Genomic DNA, 23,590 nt, shown 5'->3' with positions numbered 1-23,590 from the left:
GACTTGCATCCCTGGAACTAAGCATTGTACACAAACCAGCACAAATGGAAGAGTATTCTATCTATCATATCAGCCCTCTCGAATACACAATGATACAGGAAGCATGTGGATTTTACAACCTCTCTTGTTTATGTTCCGATGTTGCTTTAAATATTAGAAGGCAACACTAATTTTTCAGGCATTTTTTGAAACCATATAGCATGTAGGACCTACACTGACACAAGATATGATTTTTAAAAAAAAAAACTTCTGGTAGAAAATGAAGGATAAGGTTTTTCTTTTTTACTAAATACATTGTATTACTAACCAACAGACCATCAAGATTGAAGAAAACTTATTGCCTACACAGGAATATCACAGGCATACATTGTACTTCATTTCAAATTTCCAATATCTTTTTCTGTGAACACATCTCCATCACTTCACAGAAGTCACTCTTCTACCTTTTTTTTTTTTGCGTTGTTGCTAACATCACTCTTTTTTTATAAAAACTTCAATAAATTACACCAATAAATTACAAGAACTAAAAATCATGCATGGTAAATTGTACATGATGTAGTATACAAATTTCACGAAAAATACATGAAAAATTCATCGTATCAAATGGATACAGTTTCAAATTGAAAGCTACTGCGTACTTGACACTTCCCTCAAACATTTCAGATTCTGATAAAATGCTTGTCTGTCCAAGACAAAGGATGCTGAAGGAAACTGCTTTTCTGAGAATTCATTGATTTTTCATAAATCCTTCCAGTCCACCAAAATATGCAGGAGGATAGGTGATAAAACCAAAAGTTCAGGAAAATCATTCCGGTAGGACCATATTTCCTCATGTAGGATCATATACACAAAGATTATGAAAGAAAGCAAGGTGTTTATCTCTTCTGGTATCTACAGATCTGTGTTGATTTTGCACAGTTTTATGATAAAAAAATTCATGGGACTTTCTATGCCTGACTACACACAAACAAAGTAAGCTTTTAAAATGAATACTTGCAACCAAACTATTCACAGACATCAATCTATGAAAGGTCTTGATGACTAAACAGAGCATAAACCAAAAATTTAAAAGTGTATATAATTTCAACCAGAGAGGAAAAAGTGTGATCATGCTATGCACACTTGCAGAGTAGGAAAACACACACACACAAAAAAAAAAAATGGAACACTGATAAATGATGAATGAATGTTCATTTCTCATATTAGTAAATTCAAGAGCAAAAAAAAACAAAACAATGAATTAATAAATAAGGGTAGTTATCAATATCTGCATAGGTAGGTATTTCATGGGCCAAATATGTGTTTCATTTAATAGCACTATTACAATTAATTCATTGAAAAAATATATATTGCCAATTCAATTGTATTATTGCATTCAATTTATGAATGAATATGAGAGTATAGAAAGTGAAGAGTTGCGAGTTAAACGCTCTACATGAAGAATTTGCATGCATAAATAACGAACATATCTCACTGTCAACATGATTCTATCAAGTAAGGAAGCTTACTTCACGACAGCTTTAATTCTGCCATGAAAAGTACAATTCTGCTGGAGACATTGAGTAGAAAATGCTCGGTCATTCTTGCAAGTCTCATAAAATGTGTAAAACATGGCCTATCTTGGCTGGTGCGTTTGTGTCAAAGGTACTTCGCTCTGTTACTGCAACTTCAATATGTTGATTTACAGTAAATTGATGAAAGGTTACATGCACTTGTACAAAGTCTGAAACATGGAAAATGACTGCTCTTATAGGACTACAACAACTGACCCTAAAAAGGACAAATTAGAATGATTTCTTTCACATATCGCCTGAGAAGACTTTCATTGGTGAGTTGTCACGAAACTTCACAAAACTCGTTTCCTAGGGTACAGCACCTGTACTAGGGGCAAGACTGGTGATCCCTTCTCTTGACAGTGTGGCAGCCTCATCGCCTGAAGCCTGGTACATGACTGGGGTTGAGAGAGTGGTAACCCTGGGGATGAGGTGACTGGCTAGGGAAGTAGGAATTGCCACTACCGACCTGCAAGAATCAGGGAAATGGGAAAAAACGTTAGAAGCGAGAAATAAATCAGATTCATTAAATTCAAGATTAATTCTTAAGTTAAGGTTCAGATTCTGCTCTATTTTCAACCCTCTGTACAAAACTGTAACTTTGCACAGGGGTCATTTGGTGTGTATAGGAGTGTGTGGTTACCCATTTGCCACCGAAAACAAAGATGGGTGGAAATTGAAAATACCTGTAGGAAAGGGCACTGCACATGCGCCGTGACATACAGACTAAAATGAAGATGTTGTCTTTGGAACAAGTGGAGCTCACCTGGTAAGGCATGCTGGTGGCTGCAGGTTGCTGTGAGAGGGAAGGGTTGTACTGCTGGGGATACATAGATGGGGTGTATCTTGGGTCCATGCCCGGTGCTATGGCTGATCCATAGGCAGACTGCTCGAGGTATGGGTTCCTACCAAGCATACCCATGTCAGACTGCCCCATTCTGCCCATGGGGTCTGGGATGGGGCCCTGTCGGCCCTGCAGAAGGGTGCGCAGGTGGGAGGGGTTGCTCAGGCCCGGGTACGAGGAGGGCAAGGTCTGGCTGGCTGGAATTGGGTGGTGGAGCTGGCTGGCGTACAGTGACGGTTGTGGCTGGTTGAAGGCTGAGGAGCGGTGCGAGGACAGCGGGTGGATGCTGCTCCCTGGTGTCAGGCGACCTGTGGAGTTGAAGATGTCCCCCTTGGGGTTGACAGTGGTAGGGAAGGGCGACGTGTGACCAGCCCTCATGGGATCATAGGGAATGTCTTTCCTACCAGGTAGCACCTGCCCACTGTAACCTTGGTAAGTGGGATTTTCCATACCAGAGGAGTTGGGACCACCAAAGTGACTTGGCAATCCTGGAGTAGGGACATGCTGCGTAGACAAACCGCTATAACCTGCATAGCCTGAAGGAATGGCACTAGGCATAGGACTGTGCGAGGGAATACGGAAAGAACTTCCTGGTCGTGAGTTACTATCCGTCAAAGGCTTTGGCTGGATGTTGGACGCAGTGGCATCTGAACTTGGTCTGAGAGGATCCCCAACACTCCTTGTTGGCGAGGCCATACTCCGGAGGAGCTCTGTGGCTGTAGTACTGCTACCATGGTGAGCATTGGGACTCCCTTGAGACGCCAACCGCTGCAAGGATCCTGAAATGGGAGCTTCTTGCTGACCAGCTGAGGAGGGTACAGTGCTGGGTTGGTTACTGCTCTGTGTAACATGAGGAATCTGTGGAGGACTCTGAACTTTCTCGCCAATATTTGGTTGGCCATGGCTGCCTCCTGAAGGCGAGTCCACAGCTAGAGGGTGCCAGAGCTTTGCGGGTTGCTGCTGTTCAACATCTCTTGGAGGGACACCCCAAGGGGAGCTGGCTCCTATTGAATGGGTTGGCACTCCAGTACCATGTAACGGGGGATAGTGATGAGAATGGCTTTGGGAATGATTGCCAGGCAGAACCTGACTGTGAGGATGCATTTGATGCTGATTTGACGAATAGCCACTTGATGAATGCATTGGAATGTTTTCATGAGTTCTTTGATCTACGTTACCAGTCACCTGTGGTTGCAGCGAGCTTCCCTGAGTTAGTGGTCCTTGCACTTCCTGTGCCACTTGTGGCACCCCCGCCTTTAAGGGTGGAACAGCCTGTGTTGCACTGTTGGGCTTATTGCTTTGTTCATTTGGTGGACTGTACCACTGGGACTGGAGGGGAGGGGGCCGACGTGCATTGAGATCTATCATCCCTTGGTACGATCCCTGGTTAGTATTTGATTGTACAGCAGTATTCCTTTCAGCCACTGGCTGCACAGCTAAAGGTTCTGGACCCTGCGCGACACCGTGGTGAACACCAGTTTGGGTCAAGTGTTTGTCGGCAAATACACTTTTATCCAAACCTCTGTCCGAATGTTGTCCAGAGACATCTTGCACTGGTGCTGAACTAGCATTTGTTGCCTTAGGATGAGGAGAGAATTGTGCTTTTCTCTCCTCATTGCCCGCTGTACCATGAGTTCTGCTCCTGTCCCCAGCAGTCTCTCTATCTTGCAATGACTTGGTCTGATTGTTTAAGTGTCCAACAGTACTTTGTCTTAGAGGTGTGCCCACCATGGGAGGTACATGTGCTCTCGGCTTGTCTATGTTCTCCATGTACCTGGCACTGGAGGTTGGCATGTAGCCCTGTCCTCCCCTGGGTTCACCAATGAAGGTCTTTTCCACCGGCCCTGTGGATACTGTGCCTGTTCCAGCTGAGCTACAGAGAGACCCAGCTATTGCATCACTTGCTGACTCCCCTGCAACTGCTCCAGGTACACTGCTATTCTTTTTACTGATGCTTCCCTCGTCATCTTCATCACTGGCACGCAGTTTCTCTCTCGATGAAGAAACTCCCTTGCCTTTCGCGAGAATGTCTTTCACACCAAGCATGTCCACGTCGGTATCCTCATCGCTATCATTTCCCCCCTCATCATCACCATCATTTTCATCCTTGATGTCTGGTTTCCACTTTGAGGAACCCTTAGTACCTCTCTTGCACCTTTTGATATCGACATAATCTTCAGAGTGATACGATGCTGGACTTGCACAGGGGCTTGGACTTGATGACGGATGTTCCTTGTTTGCTGAGGTGTCGTCTTCATCCTCCTTGACCTTCTTACGCATCCTGCCATCATGAGAACTCTGCGAATCCGTTTCTTCTTCATCCTGTGAGTCCGTGAAGACAGGCTTTGACACGGGCGGGCCGCGGCAGTTTGCGTTCTTCTTACGAAAATTAGGGAACTGCTTCTTCAGTGCTCGGCGAAAGCATGCTTCGACCTTTCTTGCCATCATTGTGTATTCTGTCCAGACCAAGATATAAAAGGCAGGCACATCTGAGTCAAATGGCAAAACATGGATCAGCATTTGCAAGTGTGAACAACTCACCTGAAGCCATCTACATAGTACACCAAGTGCAATTTCAAAAGCATCACCAAAGGGTGAACTTCCTTTGCCATTGGATCAAAAAGTTTTCATTTTTCAGTACTGGTTCTTAAGTCTGGTCTTTTCTGGAATCTACTTATTCAGTGCTATCAATATTAAGTAATACACTACAATACCATGCTAAACTTCATCCATAGCCTGTAATTTCTCCTACAACATTAACAATACACAATTACAGCAGATGCACATGCTTAAAAGAACAATCAACACAACTGATTTATTGCAGATTTTATCGATCATAATCTTTTTCTCTTCTAGTAGAAGATGTATTCACTGCTATGATATATCTATTTCTGAAAACATGGGAACAACCATAATTCATTCAGACTGTACAGATACTATGCTACAAACTATAACATACAATATTCAAGTCACACCGAGCATATACAAGATAAAACTTCAGAGGCAAAGGTCTCAAAACAACATTGATAACATTGTCATTGAGACTGCAGTGTTGTTGTAACAGTATTGGGGACATACATGTATTTTCAGGACATAAAAAGCTACGAAATTACTTTTTTTTAACATTGGCAGAATGAACTTGCTCTGGCCTCTGTACTCAAACAAGAAGAGCAGGCACCCTGAGAAGAGGAATAAGGGAGATACTAAAGTGTTACATGCATGTCAAAGGGCAAAAATAGTTTGCGAATCACTAAGGCTTTATAGTCTCGTAAAACAATATCAAAGTTGATGGCATTAGGGAGTTTCCTGCAGAATCATTGAGACTTGAGAGCTCTTTCATAATGTCAAAGGTCATACCCCAAAATTCTCTTTTTCTTTTTTTTCTCCCCTTTTTTTTTTTCATTTTGCTCACGGTTGCCTTACATCAGTTCTTACTTCCATTATGATTTGAGGTTCTGCCTGTAACAAGTAGTTCAGGTGAATAAAGTATCAAGTCTTGGCCTCACTCTCATATCATGCAGCATGCAGGAGGCTTTAGATTGTGATGCTTCAAAAGCTTTCTAGCACAAAGGATTAAGCCATTTCTTTCGCAATTCTTCAAGAACCTTCAACTGCAAGTGCCATCAAGCCGTGCAACATATTGATCGAGATTTATATGAGTAACAGTTTACACTAGGGTCATAAAATATATTTTTTATTCACTGTAAGGGCTTCTGAATGGGGTTAGCAAGTGGCAAAATCCAGTGAGCTAAGCCTTGACTGCTATGCACAGTGACACTACCAGAACCTGGTATGCCAGGTTCCCAAAAGGAATGGGTTAAAACAAGGTACAATGCACAGCAATCACACAGGTTTGTGTAGATGTCAACTTACCGCTTTTACGTCCGTTGTACTGAACACAGTTCTGGAAAATTAAGTCCATGTCACTCACAAACTGAAAGATATGATAAAACATAGTGGAAAATCTGGAGTCACCACTGAAACTGTAAATCACCACATGAAGAAATGATTAGATATGCTACAGCACCATACACCCACTGCATTTTACAATATCTCAAGACAGATACTTTATAGTAAATACAATGAAAAGTGCATGATACTTCTGTAAAGCAAAGGCCCACTTTACCCAAGCTGATATGGTCACTTTACAGACTAACTGAATTTATTGCAGGGAAAAGAGTGGAATTTGGAAATGAAGTATTCAAAAACAAGGATCAATCGCTTTTGAAGGCACTCGGTTTGGTAACACACAATAATAAGAGGTTACTGCTGAAAAATGTCAAATGAAATGGGCTATAGATGAAGAATGGGCAATACTCACAATTACCCATTTGAGTCACTGACTGTAAAATTGTTAATGATTTCTTTGCACATATTATTCACTACTCAATCAATGCACTTTACAGACTATTAATACCCTGATCACTGGACACATTATTTTCAACTAGCATGGACAGTGCTCACTCTCCACTCCCCGGGAAGCATTTTAGCCAGTCGCCATTTTATACTGACGTGCACATGCTGATCAACCAACATAAACATTATCATCCTACTGGCTGCTCATTTTTTGTCTATATGTACTCCTGGATGGAGAGCAACAATGTGAACAAGGTGTCTTGCTAAATTGCAAACTTGTCGTGCTTCATGGGGCTTGAACCCATGCTCTTCAAAGGATTCAGGGACGAGTACTCCTATCCATTCAGCAGTGACACTTCTACTGAGTAGAGAACTCACCTCATTAACAGAGTGGTACATCTTCTCCTCCACCTTAAGGTCCATGGTGGCAATGTCCATGGGAGCCTTGATGATGCTGTAGTAGTTTGGGGCGTAGGATTCCTGCACTGGCTCGATAAAAGGCCATGCCTCGTGGTGGCTCTTGGTCGTCTCCAACACTGCAGAAATAGGAACAAAATAAGCAAACAAATAAACAATCAAATGTGATGTAAATGTCTCATGAACAATGGCCCAAACTCTACGATGCAGGTGAGTTTTCCATTATTGGTTAAAGGGACATTCCAGACGATTTTCTTAATTTCACATCGTGTAGTACATAAATCGACAACTCCATGTATAGATTTGTGGAATTTATTGTGTTTCTTGAGCAGAGAAACAATACTTTGAGAAACCTTAAACAAATTACACTGAACAAGGATGATGACATAGGAGGTTCACATATTTCAGAAATGCAGCAGTAGATACCGCTTGCTTGCGAGTTCACCTGGGTATAATCTATGCATGCCTTCTTCTTTTGTTCTGCTTCCTTGAGCCCCAACTCATTCATTCTTATGGTGACTCTGCCATGTCATCATCCTTGTTCATTGCAATTTGTTCTAAATTTAGAAAATATTCTTATTCTTCATCCCAATTATCACAAATTCTGAAACTCTGTCCTCAGTATAACTAATTTACAGTTGTCCAAATGTAAAAATCTGAAAATCATCTGGAGGTCTCCTTTAACCCATTGAGGACGGTTTGATTTTGCTACAAAACGCATTTCCCATAGACACCTGCCCGAGTATACTCGGGACTCGTCCTCAAAGGGTTAAGAGCATTTCTCATTATGAAAACCAGGTCTACCTGGTTAAGGGGCAGCAGGTGCCCTATGTTGTTGTTTATGCATGATTCATACCTCCCATCCTTTCTGACTGAAAAATAGAGATTATTTGGCTCAAAAGTAGGAAAGAAAGAGCAGTTCCCATCGCAGCGTGTAGTAAATTATCTCCCCCCCCAAAAAAAAAAAAACAAACAAACAAACAAACAAACAAACAAAACAAAACAAAACAAAAATAGGAAACTCCTACTGAATAAGAGCTGGGAATGATCAAAAATGAGATTCTTCCTTCCAAGTTCAGAAAAAGTTGGCCAGTCTGCATAATTTATTTTGTTTTTATCTTCCCTCCCCCTACCCGCCTCCAGCTCATGACAGTTCCAACGACTGCACTACATCACTGGGGGGTGGGGGGGGGGGGGGGGGTGTTCATAAAGAATTTACGTCGAACTTAAAAGTTGAAATGGACTCAAAATTATGGTAGATAGTTGGTTTCTCGTTTTGGTTTCGCTAATGTTTCCAGAATCCACTTCAAACTGTTATCATGCTCTGTACTATTTCATAAGTGTTTTCTTGGTATCTCGCAAAAAGTTAAAAGCCCAATTCTCCTCTTCATCAATACTGTACCATCCCTTTAACTTATTATCGACTTAAATTCTTTGTGAAACATCCCACCAGGATGACTCCTCTCACCCTTAGCAAAGCTGCTTCTCAGCTTCTCCTTCTCCTGCTCAGCTTGCACCTGACTTCGGCTGCTCCTCGTTGTACGCCCAATGCCCAGGTCGTAGGGCACTGAACTGCTGGAGTTGGGGTCGTCCGAAAGCTCGGGAGAGGCATTCTTGGCACGCAGCCGGGCCCGCATGGAGCGCTCTGCTATTTCATCAGAGAGAGAGAAAAATCATTTCTTTTGAGCTTTTGTTTTTCAAACACGAGCTAGCAGTACTGTAAAAGAAGAAAAAGAAAATGGTCAGTCGCCTCAAAAATGGCCATTAGTTTATCATAACACTCAATTTCAGCCATCTCTTGCCTATGAATTGCTGGTGAACTTAATTCTACCAGTAATACAGTATTACCTCACCCAGAAATTCTGAAATTTGTTAACTCGTTGTTACTCTTCAAAGCTTTCTTTTTTTTGTAAATTAAGATATCAATAAGCCTAGGAAACCTATAACTTTAATAATACCAGACCACAGAAGCAATCTACAATTGTAGATTTGGCTAATTTCCGCAAAGTCAACAAATGAAACTATGTTATCAAATTTTTAAAAAAAATGTGAGGACTTCAATTTTTCTGGGTTGGTTTATTAATCACAAAGCAGAATGAGTTGGTGACAGTCCACAGAAACTTTCTTTGGCAATAAATAAATGACTGCAGCTGCTAAAATATTCACAGTATAACATTTAACATGTCTATAGGAGTACAGTTTAACAGAACTCATAAACTGTCAACCTTAATCACTGAATAGGGTATAAAAGGACAACTTGGCTTATGCAAGAGAAAAGAAGTATGCGTATCTTAAAGAGAGCATCCTTCTTGGAAAGTGATGCATTTGACAAATTTAAATATACATTGTAAATAACGTAAAAATATAACAAAGCAAACAAACAAAAACCTTCCTGATCACAGGAGGATAACGGAGAGAACTACAGTTGAATACTAACCAAATTGAGAAGTAATTCCGTATACAGAAACAAAAGGGTGTCAGATTGAATACATAATACAAATACAGCATGAGACAACCATGCATATTCCAAGGGTACAGTTCATCAAAGCTAAGTTTGTTTGTTTTTTTTCTCTCTCTTACATTTTGTTGTTTTGTTTTGTTTTTTTGTTTTACATCACAAGAGTAGAAAAAGTGACTGACCTCTCTTCTGCTGATCATATTTCTCTGCAGCTGCCTTTTCCTTGCTCTTAACTTTCTCCTCGTCCTCTTCTTCCTCCTCGTCCTCCTCCTCCTCTTCGCCATCTTTTTCTTCATCCTCTCCATTCTCAGCCACCTCCTCCTCATCGTCGTCATCCTCGTCATCTTCCTCTATATCCTCCTCATCTTCGTTTTCAGCGTATTCGCCCTGCCTACGGTTTCTCCTCCGGAGGGAGATCTTCCGTGAAGCCTCAGCAGCTTCTGCTTTGGCCGCCTCCTCACACTGGGCTAGTACTTTCAACCTTGCCTGGCGGAAGAATATGCACATTTCATTACAACTGTACACGACTCTTTTGCAAACTTCTGAAACATGGTCCTCGGCTTACACTGGACTGAAGTCCATTCATAGTGTCGATTTTTTTTTCTTTTTTTTTTTGATGACTTTATGGGTCTCACTCAAAGGGCAAGAAATTTGGGAACAAATTCGGTAAAAACTTCACACAGTTGTTGCAGTCTGGGGCAAAAAGAGATGGCTTTTGTGAATTGGGAATTACAAGGTCTTACATTGTTTCACACTAGCAGATACCTACAATTGATCGTAGGTACCAAGAGTTATGACAGCATTATGGTCAATGTGTATTCAACTCGTATTCCAATCGTTGCCTACACCCCTAAGATTTGCATTTTAGTCTTCTGATACTACAGATGTATTGAGCCCAACTCTTCGCAAATGTTTCAGCTTAAAAGTTATACCTTCCACCTCAAAGAGATGAAAATATACAGCATGAAATAAAAGAAAAATGTAAAAACATCCTTGCAGAAAAACCTCAGTTCTACCTTGTGTTGGGTTTTGAGACAAAGGAATAGTTCAGACACTCAGATACCTCAATCATGCTCTCCAAATATCAAGAGTAATGGACATTGCAAATCGCTCGATACAGGGGACTTCCGCACTTTGGTAGGAAATGACAATTCCATGAGTTTTCAGCCTCTCAACTTACCTCTTCCTCCTGTTTAACCTTGAGGTCAGCAATTCTTCCAGACGTTCTCCTTGGCACCATCTCCTGCAGTTTGCGCCGCAAGGCTCGCTCCTGAATTTGACATTATGATCGCGAAGACAACACGTTATCGCTAGCACTATAATACTACTATTACACTTTTCATCATTACTCCATTATCATTACAGTCATTAATATGAGTATCATAATTCAAGAATCATTACTATAATTACTATCATTGTTATGATAATAGTTCTTATCATTTCCATCAGTATCTGCGGCAGCAATAGCATCTGTATCATCTATATCACTAACATAATTATCACCATCATCAGCATTAAGAAAATCTCCTGCAGGTTTATTATACCAAACATGTCAACTTTGCCTATTAAAATTGAATCTACTTGGGCTGAAGAAATAACTTCGACTTGAGAAAATTTGACTTGTCAGGGATTGAAATCAATACAATATAAAGAGAAAAGGACGTGAAAAGAATTTCGACTTAGGAGATTATTCAAATTATGCGAGGTCGACTTCAGCAAGGTTGACTGTACATAAATTGTTTTTATCATGAAATCAGCACACAAGTGGTCAACTCACCTTTGCAGCAAAAATGTTGTGGATGTCATCAAGGAAGTCCTCTGTCAGCACCAGGTAGAGCTCCCTCTCACGCCTGTTCCTGGATTTCTTGAAGGATTCCGCCAGGCGGTGCCAGTCCTCCTCGGTGTGGCAGACAAGGTGCCAGCGACATGACTCCGGCTCTTCTTCATCACTCGAGCTGGAGCTGTCGTCGGACTCGACGGACAGCATCTTCTCCAGGAGCAGCAGTGCCTGCAGCTCTCGCAAGGCTTCCTTCTCCTCCCCGTCGCTCTCCTGCAAGGACATCTTGGACGACTTCCTGGGGGCTGCCTTGGGCGTGGCTCCCTTCTTTGCAGGAGCTTTGCGTCCCTTGGCGGCTGTCTTTGACGAGGGCTCCTCTTGGGAGCTCTGGACAGAGGCATCAGCACCCTCTTTGGAAGCCTTTGCGGGGCTCCTGCTGGAGTTCCTGCAGGCCTTGCTGTCCTTCTTGGCTGCAGTTTTGGCCTTGGAGGTCTGCCTGGCCTTGCCTGACCCCTTGGCAGTCTTGGATACACCAGCGTCCTCATCCTGGGATGCCTCTGGCTCTTCTTGGCTCTCCTGTGAGGAGGCTTTGGCTGATTTCTTGGAGGGTTTTGGCTTCACAGCCTTCGCACTTGTCTTTGCCTTCTTAGAGCCTGCCTTCGTTTTGTTGATCTCCCCTTCCTCTTCTGTCTGGGAGTTTGTTCCCCTTGCATTCTTACCCTTTGCTTTCTTGCTTTCTTTTCTCTTACCTTTGGGACCCTTTCCCTCCATGTCCCTGTCACTTTGACTTTCCACTGATGCCTGTTTCTTGAGCTTTTGGGGAGTACTCCTTCTTGTGACTGGACCCGAAGCAGTTGCCTTCTCTTCCCTTGTGGTCTCTTTCCCTTTCTCTTGCAGAGGGTCAACCTTCCCTCTGGGCAGTGTTTCGTCAGCAGTATCACTCTCAGTTTCAGTAATGATCTCTTTACTTTTGATCTCTCTTCTCTTTATTCTTCTCTTCCTTGGCTTCCCTTCCTGCTCGTCACCGCTTTCCGACTTCTTTACGGTGTCCTTCTTCCTGGTGGATTTTGCATTGGATGCCACACCCTCCTTATCTTCATCTTGTGACATATTTTCCTTTTTAACTTTCTTCTTCTGCCCCTTCTTATTCCTGCTGGAATCCATCTCACTTCCACTCTGGTGCTCAAATGAAGATTCCTTCTTCAGTTTCCGCTTGCCATTCTTCCCATCCTTAGCTTTATCTTTGGCCACTTCCCCTTCGCTCTCCGTGTTGGTAACAGTGGCTTTCTTGCCCTTACCCTTCTTGACTCTTTGGCCTTTTGTCTTCTCCGACTCTGTCTCTTCCTGGCTGTGCTCCGCTTTCAGATTGGCTTCCTTTCCTTGCTTTCCCTTGTCTGATTTTCCTTTCCCTCTTGCTCTTTTACCTTTTCCCATCTCCATCTCACTATCAGCACTAGTAGCTGTCTCCTCCTTCACCTTCTTCGTCGCATCACCCTTCCCAATTTTTCCTTTTGTCTTTTTTCCCTTCTTAGTTTCCCCATCATTCTGACTATCAGCACTGCTCAACAACGGCTCTTTTTTCAATCGAACTTTCGCCTTCAAAATCACTCCTTTCTTTGTTTTGACATCTTCTTCGTCACACTCCGTCTCTGTCCCCATGTCTTCTCTCTTGGCCACCTTTCGCTTCTTCTTTTCCTTCTTTTTCGCCTTGTTACCTGAATTGCTGCTGTCTTCCTCGCTCTCGGAGTCTGCATCACTTCCCGATTCCTCCTTCTTGATCTCCTCCTTCTTCACTTTTTTGGCATTTTTCTTTGCCGGCATCTTCTTGGTGCGTTTCCCATTTTCGTTGACCTCCTCAATTTCCGGCTCCTTTTCTGCCACGACCTCTTCCAATTTTCTTTTCCCCTTCAGTCTACCTGCTGGGGGCTTCTCCTCTTTAGTCGTCTTCTCTTTCTCGCTTTCGAATTGCTTCTTCTTCCGCAGGTGTGTCAAAGGAATGTTGTCATCACTGCAGGTATCACTGTAATCAAATTGGAAGAGAAATGCTCATTATCCAGATCAAGTTGGTGAAATTAGTTTGCTATGCACGATGGAATATCTAATTTGAAAATATTGTGGTCGCATTTGATAAACAAATCTTTAAAAACCAAAACAAGAACTTCAAATTCATAATGTCACAGACAAAGCAGCATTTTAGTCATGGCTCTCACAAACACTACTGAGATGAGTTTCTTTTTTTTTCTGTTTCAGAAAGAAGAATGATGAACACTTTTGTCTCTCTGTTGAAGGTTTGGGAACTAGATTCAATCATGACTTTGACAAATTGTATACTTATATTTCCATCCATACAGACCTGTGTAATTTTGAATAGAATGCAATACTCTGCCTTCACATTAGGGTGATTATTTCAAAACTTATTTGTGGTGCATCATCACATCACCCATATAAAGCTGCAGAACATAAAAGGAAGAAAAATGTTTGGCAATATAACCTTTACAGATTTCTCATTTCTAATTCTTTTTCAAGATATCTTCCACGGAAGGAAATAGGGTAAATTATATCTCAATTTAAAGTTTGGTATCCGATGAATTCAGATCTGCCAAAAACCAACAAATCATTTTCCCAACATTACGTACATCGCTTTTGTGAAGATGCAAAACATTTGCATTAGAAGTGGGCACACATTATCTTTTCTTTTCATAGTTACTTCACACAAAGGTAAAAAACAAGGATATTTCTTTCCTTCTGTAATGTGTGTGTGTGTGTGTGTGTGTGTATATGTGGGGAGGCATGGATGATGGTTTGTGTCGTGTGTTACTATAGTCCAGGAAGACACCCAAATTTCCTTTTGTGGTTATTTACTTATATTTTGGCCGCATCTTAATAACCCTGGAAACATCTACCATTTCGAATTGGCTGGAGGAATTACTATAGGGTTCCACATTATTTCTCTTCCTGCAGTCCCCACCCCACCCCACCCCCCCCCCAAAAAAAAAAAGTGTAAACACAATTATCTGACATGAAATCTTACTTGAGTAGCTGTCTTGCAAGACAAGGCATATGAGTTTACCAAATCATATCTGTCAGTGTGAAATGAAAACAAATCCTGGATGAGCAAAAATGGTGTGCCTTTGCTTTCTGTTATACAGTGTACTCCCGTTATAACGAACACAGTTATAATGAAATTCCGGTTACAACATAGTTAAAATTCAGGCCGCAACATCATCCACTTAATGTATTTTCATTGCTTATTTGTTCGGTTATAACGAAATTTCTATATAATGAAAGAAAACTGCCGGTCCCAAGGACTTCCTTTAAAGGGGAGTCCACTGTCTTCAATGTTGGGTTGATCATAACTGATTTGGGACAGGAATTACATCTATGTCATTTCAGTGCAATTAAGAAACTTGTGCCTTCCCACAGTGGAGACCCAACACATGTGTCACCATAACACAATGCACAGTAACCATTCTTACCCATCACTTTTAACAAGCAGCGGCTTCTTGGCTTTCTTTAGTCCTTTCTTGGAAAGCCGCTTCTCAAGAGCCTTCCTGGCTTTCACTGTCTCCCGCAGACGCTTTTTCTTGGCCACTTCCTTCTCTTTCTTCTTCTTTTTCTTCTCCTTTTCTCTACACATCAAAACACAGCAACAAACATTAAAAGTCAAATCATACTTGCACAATACATACTGACTACTTCAAGAAATTAAGTTATCAATAAATTTATGGACAACAAAAATGAAATGAATTTTCATTTGAAACTGTCTCGACAGTCTACCCTATAGTAGAGCATACACTGCTACAATTCAAGTAAAAACCGAGAGACACATTGTAACTTGATATCATAAAAAAGATAAAAGCCCATGTCCTTTAGAGAGTCAGACTATATACGCCTGGACTCTTCAATTCAATTCAATATTCAATAGTTTATTTATTTCCATCATCAAAAAAAGAAAAAGAGAACATGATTCAAAGCTGTACAAATGGTCAATTTCTCTTTCATTTGTCTGATGAGGGCAGGTTGTTGTTGTTTTTTTTAATACAATATAAAGTACAGTATATGCACGAATGATGTCATAAAAAAAGAAACAATGCACTTTGTCATGGCAACAAAAATAGTAAATAATCATAACAATGGAAAACAGTGTTCCACGAAAAAACAAACTTGTAAGATGTGGAACACTGGAACAAAGCAACAACAGTACATGCTACTTTGGGACTCACTTTTTCTTTCTGGCTGCTTCCCGCTGTTCCATTGTGGGGGCAGGGTCTTCCTTGTACAGCCTGGTGCTGTAGAAGTACCAGTACTTGGCCCCTTTTTGGTCTGTACCCAGAGGCTCTACCCTCAGCTGATCTCCACTATACTCCTGATAATCACAAAAGAATCACAAAGAATTTTAGTCAAGATGAGCTGCAATGCTAAACGCATTAGGATAGTATTTAGCCTTCCTCAAAAGCATACTTTAGTGGCAGATCCAGGGGGAGTGCACCAGGTGTGCCCCCCCCCCTTTATCTTTTTTTTTTTTAAACAAAAGAAGAAACAAGGCAAGTGCCGTAATGTGTCTCGTCCCACAATCGTACAACACCCTTTTTTTTTTTGTTCACGAATGGAGCTATGGATCAAAAGTTAGGAGTCATGATTAAATGCACAGTACATTGGGCCCTAAAAGTTCATTGACCCCTGCCTGTGACCTTTGTCCTTGTGGTGACCATCAACTCCCCAAGGTACATCTACCACCTAAGTTTGGTCACAAATAGACTTACGGATCAAAAGTTATGACCCATAATCAAAACGCGCCCAAAAAACTTAACATTGGGCCCTAAAAATTCATTGACCCCTGTCTGTGACCTTTGACCTTGTGGTGACCATCAACTCCCCGAGGGACATCTACCACCTAAGTTTAGTCACAAATGGACTTATGGATCAAAAGTTATGACCCATAATCGAAACGTGCCCATAAAAGTTAACATTGGGCCCTAAAAGTTCATTGACCCTGGTCTGTGACCTTTGACCTTGTGGTGACCATTAACTCCCCAAGGTACATCTACCATCCAAGTTTGGTCACAAATAGACTTACGAATCAAAAGTTATGACCCATAATCGAAACGCACCCTAAAAACTTAACATTGGGCCCTAAAAGTTCATTGACCCCTGCCTGTGACCTTTGCCCTTGTAGTGACCATCAACTCCCCAAGGGACATCTACCACCCAAGTTTAGTCACAAACGGACTTATGGATCAAAAGTTATGACCCATAATCGAAACGCGCCCTAAAAAGTTAAAGGACAAGTTCACCTTCATTAACATAAGGATTGAGATAATGTAGCAATATTAGTAGAACACATCAATGAAAGTTTGAGGAAAATCAGAGTATCCGTTCAAAAGTTATGAATTTTTGAAGTTTTTGTGCAGTACCCGCAGGATGAGAAGACTACTGCAGTGTATGAATAACTTAGATGTCACATGCATACAACAATATAAAGAAAATATAAAGAGAATTTCACAAAATTCCATCTTTTGAAAAAAGTACACATTCCCCTGACTCGTTACCGACAAATGTTATGGGTAATATTATTCCCCCTGCCTTTAGAAAGAGGCAAGTCAAGTGCTCTTTTATTATGCGAAAAAAGTGGAAATATGTTGAATTTTCTTTTACATTTTCTTTATACTGTTGTACGCATATGACTCACAAGCTGTAGTAGTCTCCTCATCCAGCGGTTCCAACACAAAATTTTAAAAATTCATAACTTTTGCATCGATTGTCCAATTTTCCTCAAACTTTCACTGATGTGTTCTACTAATATTGTTGCATTTTCTCAATCCTTATGTTTATGAAGGTGAACTTGTCCTTTAACATTGGGCCCTAAAAGTTCATTGACCCCTGCCTGTGACCTTCGACCTTGTGGTGACCATCAACTCCCCAAGGTACATCTACCATCCAAGTTTGGTCACAAATACACTTATGGATCAAAAGTTATGGCCCATAATCGAAACACACCCTAAAAACTTAACATTGGGCCCTAAAAGTTCATTGACCCCTGCTTGTGACCTTTAACCTTGAGGTGACCTTCATACTTTATAAAAGGTAAAAATTTGTATGACCACTCTTCCCTCTAAGTTTGATTCAAATTGAAGCCCAGAGTACAGAGTTATTCAAGTTTTTATAGCGTTACGGACGGACGGACGGACAGACGCCGCAGGCGATCCTTTAGTCTCCCCTCACCTCCGGTGGGCTCGACAAAAATGGGGGGTGCATGCGCCCCCCTTCAATTTTGTAAAGGCGCCCCCTCTTTACAGAATTTCTAGATCCAACCCCGTACTTGGAGAAACATGTTGATTCACATATCAGGTATGCATACAAATATTGTACATAAATGTCTAGCCCTGTCATCTCAGCAGCAACAAAAATACTCAGTTGGTTCTCATATTCTATCATATTTCTGACTAATCTGCCTTTCATGATACTTAAAGTTTATCAATAAATTACCAAGCCCAGCCCATAAACCACAACTGAATAATTTGTCAAACTCTTCAAGCATTGTGCAGACCTCCCTACTGTACATTTCTAAGTGGAAAAAAACAGTGATGATTTGTTTAAAAAGTAGGAAAAATATAACAATTCCTTTAGGAGTGTGTAGTAAAATTCTCAAGAAAAATAGGAAACTCCTACTGAAACAAGAGCTGGCAATGGTCAAAATTCAGATTATTTCCTCAAAATTCAGAATGGTTGGGAGGTCTGCATTGCATGTAATAGTTTGCAGTAAAATTGTGACAGACACAAATAATGTCAGCTCACTCTTCAGATCAACCACTCGCTCTCTCTCTGTAAGGCATCTTGTCCAAATGATGTGAATAGGTATATTCTCTTACATTGCATTTTACAGACATCCTGTGAAACCCTAGATAAACTTTTAGAGACAAAAAACAATATCATTATGAAGTTCTTCATTTGCATCCATCAAAGAAATCTCCATTTCCATTGAGACCATTTTGACACGGCCCTGTTGCACCAAACTATGGTAACTAAACAATTCATGGTAAAGCTGCAAGCAATGGTAGCTACAATGTATGTACAGTCTCACAGGAAAACTCTTCCACAGCAAATCACAGCTGAGAAATCACTGAAGGGTACCACTGATTGCACAGTACAATACACTGTACCATTCATTTTAAAGTTACCATAGTTTTTAAAACAGGGCCTTTGTCTCCTAACCATCAAAGAATATACAGTAAATGTCATCTCTTGGCCAAGTGAAGTCTATGGAGACAGAAGAAACTTCTCAAAGAAAAACCTTGCCTTAAGAACAGACACGTCGACAGCATCAAGTCGGAAGTCACACAGGGAATGCAGAATCTCCACCTTGGTCAGGGTGGGTAGGCCCTTGAAGGTGGCGTCCTCTAGATTGAGGGGGTTGACACGCCCCTCCACCATCTCCCAGTGCTGCTTCATGAATTCTCGCAGATATTGGTCGTACGTTGACAGTCTGCATCATGAAAAAAAGAAAAACATACATTGTATCTGAGGAGACTTTCTCAAATGATGGCCACTTTAAACATTCAAGAAAGTAATAAACAACAGTATCCCCATTCTTTTGGAACAGTATGTTGTTGTAACTCACAACAGTTTACATTTGTAATCATAACACTTATTGTCTTTGTAGAAATAGCCTGTGTTATACAGGTATTCCGTGATTTTATCTTAACCCTAACTAGGCCGGGCTATTTAGGTACACTTTTAGATGATAGAGCCAGGGGGGCCTCCCAGGCCCCCCTCCAGATCTCGGCTGTCAACCGCGCGATCACGACGAAAATTGGCACACACATTGCCTATGATGTAATCTAAAGTACCATGAAGTTAATTTTTTCAAAAATTATCATTTACACTAAATTATGCTAATTTACGCATAATGATGCATGAAATCAGACAATTTGGTATAAATCACTAAATAAAGCTCAAAACAGGCACATTTTTTGTGTAAATATTCTTTTTAGTGTCCCTAGCAAATGTATTGTGTAAGAGAAAAAAATTGCGCAATCAGAAAAAATTTCCAAAGTATCATATTGTTTTTTGAATTTCTTATGTATTTCTGTTTTTTCGACTTTGTTTTTCATTGTTTTTTCGATGAAATTTGTCAGCGACATTGTTCCGAACAAAAAAATATGTTACTAATTGATTTTAATCAATAAAACCCAAAAATAATCATGCTTTTATGAAATTTGCCTGTAAACACAGTTTGCATTGAAATTGTACACAAATTCACATTTTAAGCAACTTTTGGTCTGACATGCACGTGCATATATGCAAAACTTCGGAACCGCGCGCCTGGGCATCGCAAAGTTGGTGTCAAAAGATGCGGGAGACTCAAAAGAAAAAAGTCATGAAACGTCGCGGCGATAGCGATACATCGTGCGAAACATCGGGGGGGGGGGGGGGGGGCCCTGGCCTAGTTCTGCTTGTTTTCTGTTGCTATTAAAGTACACTGTCTTCTGTATGTATGTATTCTTCTCACATGATTCAAGCCGACTTGAGTGAACAAGAAACAATCATATAATATCTGTCTACCTAAAGTTAAACACCAAATCTGCCTTGGGGTATTCTGACTGTCAGGATCTCACTGTGTAATTCAGGTGAACTAGTGAATGCTGTGGAAATCTCACTGATTTATTAACTTGAAAAATACTGTACGCAGTATTTCCCAGTGTATTTATACAATGCAAACTTGACATTTTGAACACTATTAGAATGAACAACTTGAGAATACTCTGTCTCCTATAACACAAGTGTATTGTGTATTGTATCAAAGGACGGAAATCGCTATTTTTTTCTTTCAAAAATTGATATTACATCTTTCTCATTCTGCCTACATGGTTCCTGAAAGTGAACTTAATCCCTCAGGAAATTGTCTTACAAGTCTCAATATGCAATACAAGTACTTGCAATGTATACTGGCTAAATAGGCTGTATATTTCTCTCCATACAGTATGTATTTTGCAATTGATATCATTGTGATGCAGCAAATTGTGCTTGTACAGTGATGCCACCTACGTGATGTCCTTTTTGCTGAAGCATCCTCGAAGCAATGCCACCAAAAGATTTGGTAGGAATGGAGTCGATTCATGACCAGCATCCAAGAACAGGGCCTCTTCAAGTTCCTGAGGTGGACGAAACCAAGCATGTGACTAACTCTCCCTATTTATACAAGATCTTATTCAATGAATCACAAAACAATAACAAAACAACAACAAACACTAACAAATACAAAAACTTTAGTAATCAAATGAAAAAAAAATAAGAACTATAACAAAGAGCATTAATTGTATAATGTAATCAATTATATTTCCTATCTAAAGGACAAAAAGAGAACTTATCAATATCTAGGACAACTACAAGATGTACACTGGTAACTATGAGAGTGTCAGTACACGTACCACAGGAAATGGTCTGAAACAATGGAACAGAATGAAATTCTCTCAACTGCACAAATATGAGCAATTGTAAAACAATGTCAAAAATAATGTTCAATAATGATCAAATTTACTCGGTTACTGGATGTATTCTTGTTGCTCCACTTCAATACCCACTCTCCTCCTAATGTCAAAAATAATGTTCAATAATGATCAAATTTACTCGGTTACTTCTTGTTGCTCCACTTCAATACCCACTCTCCTCTTAATGAGTGGAATTCTAAATCAATTCATTTGTAAACACACAATGTACATGGTAGTTATGCATTGTGACGTGCTATTATGATGTTTGAAATAATTGAAGAACATGGGGTGGGGGGAGGGGACTGATAAAGAAAAACATGAAACATGTCAGTCACTAAAGTCAATCATAAAACATGACAAGTTATGTACAGGTGTATAACAACATGCAATTACATTTCAGTGTGCACTTTACTGAAATCTGTGTTTCAAATGGTCAATTTGCCTATAAGTGGATGTGTACAAATGTACACTGTACATTAAATATGTATCTCAGTCTATCTGGTTAAAAAGTTTAAAATATGCTATGATGGAGGTAAACAAACCCACATTCGTATGTCCACTGAATGCGTACCGGTATTAAAGTTCAGTGTGCAGTGTATTATAAGCTACACTAATATGGCTATATGAGGTACATTCTCAAATTTGTGTTTGAAATTTGACAAAATCGGTGGTTGAGACTTTATGTGATCTGTGAGTGCGAGTTCCTTTGCTTTGTTTGAATTCAGACTCACACACTTGTTTAATATTGTGTCGCATTTAGTGTAAAGTTGGATGCATCCAATTGGTTGTACTTTGTAGCTGTAGAGTAGGTCAAAAATTAGACAGAAAGAACCGTCTGTCCGGAGGAGTCTTTTATTTTTTGATGTTATCGCTCTCCTCTGTATAGTAGGGAGGGATCCGTGCAGCCAGACGCAGTCTCCACGGAACATATCCTTGACGACCACATACATGTACAGACCGATCTTTCAGTCAAGTCAAAAATTAGACTCTATAGTAGTATAAATTTACATAGAAGAGTAGCAAAAACCGCTGGCTCTAGGAGAGGTTTACCTACACAAATGCACAATGCATTCAACATCTCATCTGACATTGACATTGGACTGTCATGCACTGATTGTATTAAAATGCAGCAGTATTCTTCCACTACTGCACTAGTTCCAGTCCAGGAATATCAACCTTTTTTCTATTCAGAATTCAGTTTTTTTATTCCCTCACTCACAGCTAGCATGCACTATGTACCCCCAGGTAAGTGTACACATCATTTTACGCATCAAATGTCCAGTCAATGATGATATTAAACTCATTCATTTCATAGTGATCAGACACACACTCACACAGATTTGTGCGTGCGTATACCATACAATTTGTACAAAGAGTGTAGCAGACACTCTCTCGGTTTTCTTCGACAGACCTGCAATTTCTGCACCACCCTGTCCACGCTAAACATTGCAAACCTGATGAAAACACGATACTCTTGTTAACTGCCTGCAGCAGATTTTGAGTTACATTTACATGTAGGTCTTACCTCGATTTCATAGTCTGGCAAAGCGAATGTTGATCGGAAGAGCGAGCAGAAATGAGCGATGGCCGGAACTTTCCACCAGCTACGTATATCTTCAATGGACACATCGCCCGACCCAGTCGTCTGACAATCCGCATCAGTCATGTTCACTACGAGGGTTTCTCTCCCTATTTAGAGCGATCAAACCTCTATAGAGAGCTCAAATTACTTGAGACTTGATAGTATGGGAGATCTTGTCGACGGGTTTGCCGGTATATCAAACTCAGTAGTTACGAAAATGGTTGAATTTGACGAGCCCATTTTTGACCTCCACCAATAAGTATGTGCTCTTGCTTCGTCGCATTTTTATACTTATACACATACTAGTATACCCCGTGCATGCAAACGTACGTACGTACGTACGTACTATGGGATTCTGCGTATTGCATGCAGACTGCATGAAGCTACACTGTACCAGCTTCTAGACTCTTAGCACTCCTGTAATCGCTGCAGTACGGCCGTGTACCGTGCCGTGCGGTGCGGTGCGGCGGCGCGCCGCTACTCTTGTGTGTATTGCATGCATTGGGAGCGAAACACACGTACGTAAAGGGTATTCGGGCTTTGTACAGGTGCGTCGACCGCCGCCGACAGTCTAGTCGTACAATGTCCGTCTCGCACGTTGTCCTAATACGAGACTCCGGGAGGACAGTGAGTACACATAGGCCTACGGTACAGGTCGCCGTCGGGCAGAATGTGAAATAAATGATTCGCTGCCGCCTGTTCTGGATTTCTCTCTCTCTCTCTCTCTCATGTATTTATAAAAGGCCTACAGTACATGATATCATTTCTCATTCCAAACATTTTATGTTCATTTTCATTTTTAATGGAGTTGAGGTTGGCAATGCATGGGCTTATAAGTCGAATTGTCGTAAATTATATAGCTAAAAGAGAATGTTTCTGTAAGCAAGTTCAAACAAGCAAAGCCTTCATGAAAAACAAAAATAATAATAATTATGAATGTGCATGAGCTGATGGCCCCAGCAGGATTGAGTATCGTTATATAACAAATCGAACAAGCAGGACAATTGATACGATTTGATTTGATATGATTTGATTTGACTTGATTTATTTACTGTGCAGCATTTTCTTTAGATATACATCGATTTTCTGGAACTTCATTAACATTGTACGAATAG

General features: G+C 40.7%; 1 protein-coding gene across 2 annotated transcripts; it reads right to left on the bottom strand.

The window, feature by feature from the left end:
- Positions 1-1,283: 1,283 nt before the first annotated feature.
- LOC139733406 (uncharacterized) lies at positions 1,284-22,909 on the bottom strand. Of its 2 annotated transcripts, none has more exons than XM_071644232.1 (13): positions 22,419-22,909; positions 20,451-20,557; positions 18,702-18,888; positions 15,629-15,771; positions 14,882-15,034; positions 11,406-13,425; positions 10,809-10,898; positions 9,811-10,114; positions 8,639-8,818; positions 7,132-7,289; positions 6,271-6,331; positions 2,320-4,853; positions 1,284-2,022 (listed from the first exon to the last, which is right to left on the bottom strand). In XM_071644232.1, exons 1-13 carry the CDS (start codon positions 22,557-22,559, stop codon positions 1,927-1,929), a joined length of 6,174 nt encoding a protein of 2,057 aa, XP_071500333.1. In that variant the 5' UTR covers positions 22,560-22,909; the 3' UTR covers positions 1,284-1,926. The 2 variants fall into 2 exon arrangements, with proteins under 2 accessions (XP_071500333.1, XP_071500334.1); XM_071644233.1 differs by having other exon boundaries at positions 8,639-8,815.
- Positions 22,910-23,590: the final 681 nt, after the last annotated feature.

This window comes from Diadema antillarum, unplaced genomic scaffold (assembly GCF_040938485.1).
Source record: "Diadema antillarum isolate AM-2024a unplaced genomic scaffold, OU_Dant_1.0 seq00000474_RagTag, whole genome shotgun sequence".
Lineage (NCBI taxonomy): Eukaryota > Metazoa > Echinodermata > Echinoidea > Diadematoida > Diadematidae > Diadema > Diadema antillarum.
This window is presented reverse-complemented; position numbering and strand designations above follow the sequence as displayed.